This window comes from Hyla sarda, chromosome 6 (genome assembly GCF_029499605.1).
Source record: "Hyla sarda isolate aHylSar1 chromosome 6, aHylSar1.hap1, whole genome shotgun sequence".
Taxonomy (NCBI): domain Eukaryota; kingdom Metazoa; phylum Chordata; class Amphibia; order Anura; family Hylidae; genus Hyla; species Hyla sarda.
Window position 1 is genome coordinate 168,018,956 of NC_079194.1, and position 11,455 is coordinate 168,030,410.

An 11,455-nucleotide genomic window follows, 5' to 3' on the forward strand; every position below is an offset into this window, starting at 1 on the left:
TAAAAGCATCTCAGAGTTATTAATATATAAAGTAAATTGCAAAAAGGTCCTTAAGGTGAAAATGGGCTGAGTCCCTAAGAGGTTAAGCCTTATGAGCATTAAAGTACAGTTAGACATAGCAAAATGGTAACAGTAAGAGATGAGCTATTTAAAAAAAAATCCACTAGATGGCAGCAGAGTATAGCCAAAACTCCAAAGGATAATAAGGCACATTCAGTACATAACTGTGCAATATTGTAAAAATAAAATAAATAAAAAAATATGAAAAACAAAAAACTTAAGATGTCCCACAGACCAAAAATGACAGCCATCAGTTCTGATGTGAAGGATAGACTGACTTTTGGGCTCAGTCATATATAATCAGAAGGCAAAGCCACATAGAACACCCTGGGGCACATCACTTAACTGAACAGTCCCGCCCACCAGCAATTTGCGCTTATTAGCATCCAGCCGGCGAAGCCCATGCTTAGGTTAATGGTGCAGTTGGCCACAACCTTTAGGTATGCTGGATACAATGTGGAGTAGGGAACCTACAAGGCACGTAGGCAATGCTTAAATGGTCACTGTCAGATACAAAAACCTTTTATATGTTGTACATCTTGGCAAAACATTAACCTTTGTAATATACTTCATAAGAAAATGTTATTTCCTTTTTATAGAAATCATAGCTTATAAAATCATGGCTTTGTCCAATCTGAAGCACAGGCATGGACAAAGTCCAGTAAGTGAGGGTGGGCTAGCACTCCTCTGTGCTCTCTCCTGTCTGATAGTACTCCTCTGTGCTCTCTCCTGTCTGATAGCACTCCTCTGTGCTCTCTCCTGTCTGATAGCACTCCTCTGTGCTCTCTCTCCTGTCTGATAGCACTCTTCTTTGCTCTCTCTCCTGTCTGATAGTACTCCTCTGTGCTCTGTCCTGTCTGATAGTACTCCTCTGTGCTCTGTCCTGTCTGATAGCACTCCTCTGTGCTCTCTCCTGTCTGATAGTACTCCTCTGTCCTCTCTCCTGTCTGATAGTACTCCTCTGTCCTCTCTCCTGTCTGATAGTACTCCTCTGTCCTCTCTCCTGTCTGATAGCACTCCTCTGTGCTCTGTCCTGTCTGATAGCACTCCTCTGTGCTCTGTCCTGTCTGATAGCACTCCTCTGTGCTCTCTCTCCTGTCTGATAGCACTCCTCTGTGCTCTCTCTCCTGTCTGATTGCTCTCTCTCCTGTCTGATAGCACTCTTCTTTGCTCTCTCTCCTGTCTGATAGTACTCCTCTGTGCTCTGTCCTGTCTGATAGCACTCCTCTGTGCTCTGTCCTGTCTGATAGCACTCCTCTGTGCTCTCTTCTGTCTGATAGCACTCCTGTCCTCTCTCGTGTCTGATAGTGCTCCTCTGTGCTCTCTTCTTTCTGACAACACTCCTCTGTCCTGTCTGATAGTGCTCCTCTGTGCTCTCTCCTGTCTGATAGTACTCCTCTGTCCTCTCTCCTGTCTGATAGCACTCCTCTGTCCTGTCTGATAGCACTCCTCTGTGCTCTGTCCTGTCTGATAGCACTCCTCTGTGCTCTCTCTCCTGTCTGATAGCACTCCTCTGTGCTCTCTCTCCTGTCTGATTGCTCTCTCTCCTGTCTGATAGCACTCTTCTTTGCTCTCTCTCCTGTCTGATAGTACTCCTCTGTGCTCTGTCCTGTCTGATAGCACTCCTCTGTGCTCTCTTCTGTCTGATAGCACTCCTGTCCTCTCTCGTGTCTGATAGTGCTCCTCTGTGCTCTCTTCTTTCTGACAACACTCCTCTGTCCTGTCTGATAGTGCTCCTCTGTGCTCTCTCCTGTCTGATAGTACTCCTCTGTCCTCTCTCCTGTCTGATAGCACTCCTCTGTCCTCTCTCTTGTCTGATAGTACTCCTCTGTCCTCTCTCCTGTCTGATAGCACTCTTCTTTGCTCTCTCTCCTGTCTGATAGCACTCTTCTTTGCTCTCTCTCCTGTCTGATAGCACTCCTCTTTGCTCTCTCTCCTGTCTGATAGCACTGCTCTGTGCTCTCTCTCCTGACAGCACTCCTCTGTGCTCTCTCTTCTGTCTGATAGCACTCCTTTGTGCTCTCTCTCCTGTCTGATAGCATTCCTCTGTCCTCTCTCTCCTGTCTGATAGCATTCCTCTGTCCTCTCTCCTGTCTGATAGCAGTCCTCTGTCCTCTCTCCTGTCTGATAGCACTCCTCTGTCCTCTCTCTCCTGTCTGATAGCACTCCTCTGTCCTCTCTCTCCTGTCTGATAGCACTCCTCTGTCCTCTCTCTCCTGTCTGATAGCACTCCTCTGTCCTCTCTCTCCTGTCTGATAGCACTCCTCTGTCCTCTCTCTCCTGTCTGATAGCACTCCTCTGTCCTCTCTCTCCTGTCTGATAGCACTCCTCTGTCCTCTCTCTCCTGTCTGATAGCACTCCTCTGTCCTCTCTCTCCTGTCTGATAGCACTCCTCTGTCCTCTCTCTCCTGTCTGATAGCACTCCTCTGTCCTCTCTCTTGTCTGATAGTACTCCTCTGTGCTCTCTCCTGTCTGATAGCACTCCTCTGTGATCTCTCCTGTCTGATAGTACTCCTTCGTGCTCTCTCCTGTCTGATAGCGCTCCTCTGTGCTCTCTCTCCTGTCTGATAGCACTCATCTGTACTCTCTCTCCTGTTTGATAGCACTCCTCTGTGCTCTCTCTCCTGTCTGATAGCACTGCTCTGTGATCTCTCTCCTGTCTGATAGCACTCCTCTGTGCTTTCTGATAGGACTCCTATCAGACAGGAGAGAGCACTTTGGAGTCCTAGCCCACCCTCACTTACTGGACTTTGTCTAAGCTCTTCCTTCCCAAAGGTAGATAGAAGCCATATTTCAAAATAGGCAGTAGGAATGGACCCCTTGGACTTTTTTCAGTAACCCTTACAAGGCAACCATTTTTCCACCTAAGTCTGTACTTTAGATCATCTGCCTTAGATAGGAAAGAGATAATAAGCAAATCATGGCGGCGAACATCTCTCATCAGGGCAGGTCTCTAACCCTCTCTTCCACAGCTGGTCTGTTACTTTCTATAGGTCCTATTGCATATGTGCAAACAGGAGCCCATTTGAACACTTAAAGAAGTAATGGAGGAGCTGCATTGTGTGACCACTCTGAAGATATCCCATAGGATGGGCTGTGTAGCAGTTTAAACTTCAGCTATTACTTTAGCAGGGTTTGGGGCTGCCGCAGGCGTCGAGTTGCAACTACCATAAAAGGGGAGGGATTCTGCAGAGTCCCCCTTGCAGCACTCACTCACCAGAGAATTTTGTAGAAGCAGCAGGCTGAGCAGTAGAGGCTGCAGAAGAAGCCAGGTCCCCAGCCTCCTCTTTCCTGGCCGCTTGCTTCCACTACCACACGCTGTCCCTGTCCACCGCTGTCAGCAATGAGAGCAGAAGCGCCCCGATGTACAAAGGGAGAACTGGAGATTAGGAGCCAAAAAGTCTTCTGTAGTAGCAGATCTGCATAGGAGCAAAAAGGCAGCATGTCCGCTCACATCCTTAGCTAGGCTCAAACCCCCCCCCCAGTGCTGAGCCTTGCCATCTGACTCATTTTTTAATCTTGGATAACTCCTTTAAGATGTCTAGTTTAACACCGACATTTCTATTGTATTTGTTTATTACTAGTTAAAGACTACCTGTCATATCCCACAGAAAAACTAAGTTATGTTACTCGGTACCCAATCCAGATCATGTATATATCATTTTTATGTGAATTCGGGTAGAAAAACAGACATGGTGCACATCTACAATCTTGTATAATGATCTGATTGCTTCTCAGCATAATATCAAAAACTAACAGGTTGTTAGTATACATTTTTGATCAAAAAGTACAAGCCCACTAGCCACATCAAGGCCACCTATTTAGAGTGGGTCCCTAACATAAAATGACCACCACCGCCGCAACACCAATGCCCACAGGGGGGGAACGACCCACCGGCAGAGCAGCCCCAATGCCACTCAAACCAGTCTATGGGCCGCACCCCCCCACAGACACGGCGCCACGGCAGCAACGGACACCGCACAGCACCACACCAGTGTGAACAAGGTCCAATAGCACACTTACCATGCTCTCCCAGTCAGACTGGGAGGCTGCTAGGAAAGAAATGACCCATGTGTAGCTAACTACTACTTATATAGGGTTGGGCTGAGGGGGTGGGGAAGAGTGCAGCACATGTTAAAACAAAAAAAAAAGGAGGGGATAGAAATCACAATGTGAATTCGGGTAGAAAAACAGACATGGTGCACATCTACAATCTTGTATAATGATCTGACTGCTTCTCAGCATAATATCAAAAACTAACAGGTTGTTAGTATACATTTTTGATCAAAAAGTACAAGCCCACTCGCCACGTCAAGACCACTTATTAAGAGTAATTTTTATGTGTCTAGTACCTATATTTCACTCAGTGCCTAATCCTGATCATGTAAATATAATTGTGTCTAGCACCTAGATTTCACTCAAAAATACATTCTTCCTCTTGTTCAATTGATTTGTTGTTCTTTGCTTTGGAGGTGGCGTGGCTTCACTATTTATGACTCGTCTCCCTCCCTGGGTCTGCTGTGCTGTACTTGGTTTCTTCATCCAATCACTGCAGGCTGCTCTGTAACTCCCTCCTCTCGGTTTTCATGCTGCAGTCTGATAGGACATGAGTGAGTACAGAGGCGTGCTAGTCACACCCTCACTTGACTGTGCTTTAGCTTGGACAAAGGTGAATCTGCAGCCGGAAAGGATTATGTTCTGGATGGTATTGGGAACCCTATGTTTTTTTTTTTTTTTTTTTTTTTTATAAGCCATGATTTCTTTGAAAAAAAGGAAATAAATTAATCTTTTGAAGTATATTAGAAAGATTAATGTTTTTCCAAGATGTATAACATAAAAGTTTTTTAATCTGACAGTGCCCATTTAGAACCAGATACTGAAACATGTTGTTAATATATTGTAAGGATTCCTCCTTGGGGATAGCTCTGGGATCGTCCTGGACACTGCCAGGGGACACATTTCCTCTCAACCCGCAGACAACCCGCTGGCACCTTGCCAGCTTTATTTATAGAGGTTGCAGGAAAAAACAAACCTAACGCAGGAACAAAAATAAAATCCTTGACCCTCTGGTCACTGACTACATATATCAGCATGCAGTGGCTAATAACTGGTGAGCTACCCTCAGCCAGTTAAACATATGCCTCCTGCAACCTTCTACTCACAGTTCACACCACTTCTTGGACCACTCACAGCTCCGACTGTGTGTTTCCTCAACAGGGCCCGTGTCTCTCCCCTACAGCCAGCCTACTGTTTCCTAGGGAGAGCCCAGACTACACTGAATCTCCTCCTTATAAACACCTCCCCTCTCTGCTGCCTCATTAACTAGGCCGCAGGTGGAGGTTTCTCCAGGGTGAGCCAAGGAAATACACCCTTTCCTTGCCACATTATCACAATATATATATTTTTTTTGTTTCTTCATTTATTTATTTTTTTTTAACATTATTATGGGGGCAGCCATATTGCCTGAGCTTTCTGCATTTAGATATGCTTTACAGTAGGGATGCACCGATATATCGGCGACCGATACATATCGGCCGAAAATAGCTATTTCGGCAAAATGCAGAAACAACTAAAAATGTGCCGATAATGACCCACCTCCCCTGCCCGCCCACAGCACAAGTTACAAACACTGCCAGTGGCAGAGGCACTCGTGGGGGGTGCAGGGGGGGGGGGGTTGCGCTCTCCGGGATAGGATTAGGAATACTTCTTTTTATGTGCCCGGGCCGGCTCCCGTGTGTGGCTGCAGGCGGGGGCCGGCCAGAGCATATAAAAACTAATACTGTATACTAAAAACCAGGGGGCCTCCAGCTGTTGTGAAACTACAACTCCCAGCAAAGTCTGTCCGGGCATGCTGGGAGTTGTAGTTTCACAACAGCTGGAGGCCCCCTGGTTTTTAGTATACAGTATTAGTTTTTATATGCTCTGGCCGGCCCCCCGCCTGCAGCCACACACGGGAGCCGGCCCGGGCACATAAAAAGAAGTATTCCTATTCCTATCCCGGACATCCCTGTGTCCCGAAAAATCTTTTCGGGACATAAGGATGTCCGCCGGTCACTCACCATTCCCCGGCGTCCTCCCGCGATCCTCCTTCGGTCCTTCGCTTCTCCGCCTCTATGGTCGTACGCACGGGACGTCACTGACGTCCCGTGCGTACAACCATAGAGACGCAGGAGGACCGCAGGATCGTCGCAGGAGAACGCGCGCTGGCCGGGGCCTGGTAAGTGACTGCGTCATCTTGTTCAGTGTTTCGGTCACAGCTCCCCCGGTTCCGGCACCTACTGCTATGGTCCATAGGCCATAGCAGTAGATGTGACCCCAGGCCGGAGGAGCGGTGACCGGAACACTGTGGGGGCAGCAGTACAGACATACAGCCTCCAGCCATACACTGTATATGGCTGGAAGCTGTATGTCTGTGGGGTGGGGGGGAAGCTGCCTACTATTGTGGGGGGGAGCTGCCTAATATTGTTGGGGGGAGCTGCCTGATATTGTTGGGGGGAGCTGCCTAATATTGTGGGGGGGGAGCTGCCTAATATTGTGGGGGGGGGGGGAGCTGCCTAATATTGTTGGGGGGAGCTGCCTGATATTGTGGGGGGGGGGGGGGAGCTGCCTAATATTGTTGGGGGGAGCTGCCTAATATTGTTGGGGGGAGCTGCCTAATATTGTGGGGGGGGGGGAGCTGCCTAATATTGTGGGGGGGGGGGGAGCTGCCTAATATTGTGGGGGGGAGCTGCTTAATATTGTTTGGGGGAACTGCCTACTATTGTGGGGAACCTGCCTACTATTGTGGGGGGGAGCTGCCTAAAAATGTAGGGGGAGCTGCCTAATATTGTTGGGGGGAGCTGCCTAATATTGTGTGGGAACTGCCTACTATTGTTGGGGGGAGCTGCCTACTATTGTGGGGAACCTGCCTACTATTGTGGGGGAAATGCTGACCTAATTTGGGAACCTGCCTACTGTTGTGGGGGAGCTGCCTACTATTGCGGGGGAGCTGCCTACTATTGCGGGGGAGCTGCCTACTATTGCAGGGGAGCTGCCTACTATTGCGGGGGAGCTGCCTACTATTGCGGGGGAGCTGCCTACTATTGTGGGGGAGCTGCCTACTATTGTGGGGGAACTCCCGACCTAATGTGGGGGAGCTGGCAATCTAATGTGGGGGAATCTAATCTAATGAGCGGAGCGCTGCATTTTACCAGAAGACGGGGAGAAGTCATTTTCGGTATCGGTTTCGGCCGGATTTTTTTTTTTTTTTTTCGGTTTCGTTTCGGTTCTGAAATTTCCATTTCGGTGCACCTCTACTTTACAGCAGTCCCATGGACATAGGAAACTACATACTGAAAAGTCCCTATTTACTAGGGATGTAAGAAAAAATCGATTCTCGCGATAATCGCGATTTTTCATTTGCCGATACAGAATCGATTCAAAATATTTTTGAATCGATTCTTTTAGGGATGTGGAATTTTTAATAAAACGCACTTTTCTTACCTGCCAACGAGCCCCCGGAGCTCCGGTACAAGTGTTCGGTCCCCGGGCTGTATTCTTCTTACTTCCTGTTAGCCCGGCACGTCACATGGAGCTTCAGCCTATCACCGGCCGCAGCGATGTCCCGCCTCCGCTGGTGATAGGCTGAAGCTCCATGTGACGTGCCGGACTAACAGGAAGTAAGAAGAATACAGCCCGAAGACCCAACACCTGTACCGGAGCTCCGCGGGCTCGTTGGCAGGTAAGATAAAGTGCGTTTTATTTTATTTTGCAGCACCGGAGTACTAGATCGCCGCTGTCAAAGCTGACAGCGGCGTCTATTGGGATCTATGAATGCTCCCAGGTGGGCGATATATCGCGATGTATCGTCACCTAGACGGTATCGCGATATATCGCGATATATCGAATCGTCACACTGGTATCGCGATTCGAATCGAATCGCCAAATTCTTGGCGATTCACACCCCTACTATTTACTTCTATGTGACAGTTTTGTAGGCATGCTCTTGGGTAGGTTGAGCTCTGACTTTCACCTATTTTGAATAGCCTGTCTTATCTATTTACTGGTGTCACCTTTCACTGTATTCCTGCCTGTGCTAAGTACGAAACTGCTGAAAAGTGATCTTTACAGAACAGGAAGTGATGGCTTATGAGGCTTTGTTGCCAGAATGAAAACTGCAAAATGTAAGGATTATTTTATAATTTATATAGTAAAATAAAAATCGAATAGAAAACTACACATTCTTCGAAAATGACCCATTGTTAAAAAAAAAAATTTTACGTAACATTTAAATACTAAATCAAACGTAATAGAATGTAACAAAATGAAAAAATAATAATATAAACTCCCCAGGTACAGGAGCGAAGCCGAGAAGGGGGCAGCAACCCTTTCATTGGAAAGAAGCGCTGCCATCTTTCTGAAGCCAGTATTCTACAGACTGTACAGAAGATACCAGGGGTGGGACAGGTGAAGGGTCTTCAGCTTCTTCAGTATTTTCCCAGCATCCAGCAACTCTCCAACGCCTCTCTCACAGACTTGGAGGCCGTGGTGGGAAGAGGAATCGCCAACAACATCTATTCTTTCTTTACACAAAACTGATGCAGCCATTGCAGCACACAATCTTCTTCTTTCTGTATAAAGAACTCAAGCTGGAACAATATCTGCATACGAAGGGAAAAACTTCCAAGTCTTTATTGGATCTGCACTGAACGCAGCACCTCTACCTTTGCTGTATTGCAGTTAACAGTGCTGTGGTTCATAGTGTATTTGTTCCTAGCATTGTGAATGCAATGGTATCTGCACCAGTCTGTCTCCTGGCCTTTACTGAAGTTCATGCTAAGGCCAGGGGTAACACTTTCCTAAGGCTGCTTTTCACACTATAAAATTCATCCGTTTTAAAGATCTGTTTAATGTTCCTTTATGAAATCCCTGAAAATCGGATGTTAAACAGCTGTTACAAAATCCCATATGGCCATTAGAAAATCCCATTATATTCTATGGGATTTTTACATTATCCGTTTTAACCCGTTATAGCCCGTTATTAATAACAGACGATATTTTGTGACGGGAGAATGAACAGAAGAATTAGTGCATGCACTATTTCTCCCATTACTATCTTCAGTTACAAAATAATGTCCGTTATTAAATGGGCACTGTCAGATATAAAAACTTTTGATATGTTGTAAAGCATGTATAACCAATAGGTTTTGCAATTGCTTTCATTAGAAAATTTTCAGTATTTCATAGTGAAAAAGCGAGTCAAAGAACTGCCCCCCTGCCTCCTGGAATGCATTCAGTGCTTTTGTCTACACTGCTTCGTCTTGGACTCCGGGACGTTTTGGAGGGGGGGAGAGGCTGTACACACTGCAGAGACTCATGTGAAGGGGAGGAGGAGGGGCAGAAAGACTGCTGCCGGCTCTCACACAACAGACATCAGTGAGAGAGGCAGAAACATGCATTGCAGATGAAAAAGTAAGTGTCCTTGCATGTATGTATGTGTGTGTGTGGATATATATGTATGTGTGTATATCAGTGTATCTATCTAATTTGTATGTGTAAGAATATATGAAGCCTGTGTGTGTAATAAAGGGGGACTACAATCATATCCTCCAGCTGTTTCAAAACTCCCAGCATGCCTGCACAGCCAAATGATGTGTGGGCATGCTGGGAGCTGTAGTTTTGCAACAGCTGGAGACACCCTGGCTGGGAAGCACTGGACGGAGGGGGAGTGGTTATCACAGTGAGGGACCCGCCCCCCTGCTTCTGGTGGACAAAATTAAGGTATTTCAGAAATAAAGCTAATTCTGGGAGAAATGTAGGTCACAGACACATACAAAGTACATGTACATGATCAGGATGAGATACTGCGCAACATATAACAGTTTTGTTTTTTTGGGTGATTTGACGGGGTACGCTATTATAACGGGTTAAGACGGATAATGTAAAAATCCCATAGACTATAATGGGATTTTCTAAAGGCCGTATGGAATTTTGTAACGGCTGTATAACGTCTGATTTTCAGGGTTTTCATAACGGAACATCAAACGGATCTTTAAAACGGATACATTTTATAGTGTGAAAGCAGCCTAACACACAATTTGAATGTACTTATTTATAAAGGTTTTTATTTTGTCAAGTTCAATTAAAATAAAATAACATCACTAAAAGCAGAAGTCTGACTGTTCTTAAACATAAGCAGTAGTGTTTATACATCAGAATAAGTACCAGGTGCCAGCATAGAAAAGAAAGGCACATAACAGTAGGTATACGGGTATCCTGGCATACTTGTCATGAATAGTGCAGCAGAACAGGTAGACGCTGCACATCTAATGCACGAAAGTGCCCATAACACAGACACAAGCACACCAGTCATGTCAATGCCAACCCTACCCCCCTAGGATATAAGAAGACAGGTTACCCAGTGAAGTCAGCCATGGCATCCGCGTTTTGTCAGATTTCTTAGGACATTTCCGGCTAAGAAAGAGAGCTTGATAGAGCGGGGAGGGTGATACTGTCCTAGCTACAACCTTGCAGGCACAGGAAAGAAGAAAATGGACAAGCAGGCATGTGAGATGCCGCTTCTATATAATAAATTAATCCCAAACAACAAATTTCTGGGGTAAAACAAATTCCAGATGATCATGCAAAAAGATGCATGACCTCCGACCAGACAGGTACAACCTGTGGACAACCCCACACAACATGTAAGAAAGTCCCCACCTCCGCAGAGCACCTACAGCACATATCAGATAAAGAAACCTGTATTCTTTTCAGTTTTTATTGGCATATAAAATAAGAGAGGTAGAATAAAGCAAGACTGTTTCCAGAGATCTCTAGCACTGACAACAGTAGAATAGTATAATATTTTCACTACATTTCACTGATCCAAGGTGAGTGCTGGCACATCCACTACCTACTTCAAAAAAGCAGCTGCAAACAAGCTGGGCCTTATAGATTGCAGAAGAGCGTAGACCTGAGTGAGTGGCTTGCAAAGGTCTATGGTGCTCATGAGCAGTTCCACCTTAAAGAATACAGGTATCCCCTCAAGAATACCAAATTGTGTTTTAACTGCAGTTAAAATTATAAGAAAAAACAGTTCGGACTCAGCCCAATTGACTTTAAAGGGTTATCCGGTCAAAACTGTTATTTTTATCCCCTTTGGCAAGGTTTGCAAATAAAATAAAAAAAGCTTATACTGTACATACCTCCCGGGTTCCGGATTCAGGGGGCCCCATCTGCGGCTCCAGACACTCAGATCGTATCGTTTGCAGCTCATGTAGCACACAAGCTGGCCGCAGCTGTGTCTGTCCCACCTTAGTCAGTGATTGGCAGAGCTGCTTTGTGTGCTACGTCAGCTGCAGATGCTATTATCTGCAGCTACGAGAAGCCAAGTGTCAGTCACTGCAGGCAGGACCAT

General features: G+C 46.1%; 1 protein-coding gene across 4 annotated transcripts in view; it reads left to right on the forward strand.

Annotated features, from left to right (window-relative positions):
- FAAP24 (FA core complex associated protein 24) overlaps positions 1-8,956 on the forward strand; it is a 20,961-nt gene extending 12,005 nt beyond the window's left edge. For all 4 annotated transcript variants that reach the window (XM_056525771.1, XM_056525770.1, XM_056525768.1 and 1 more), the window contains exon 5: positions 8,392-8,956. In XM_056525771.1, coding sequence (XP_056381746.1) covers positions 8,392-8,637 — 246 coding nt within the window. In that variant the 3' untranslated portion in view covers positions 8,638-8,956. The remainder of the gene's footprint in view (positions 1-8,391) is intronic.
- Positions 8,957-11,455: the final 2,499 nt, after the last annotated feature.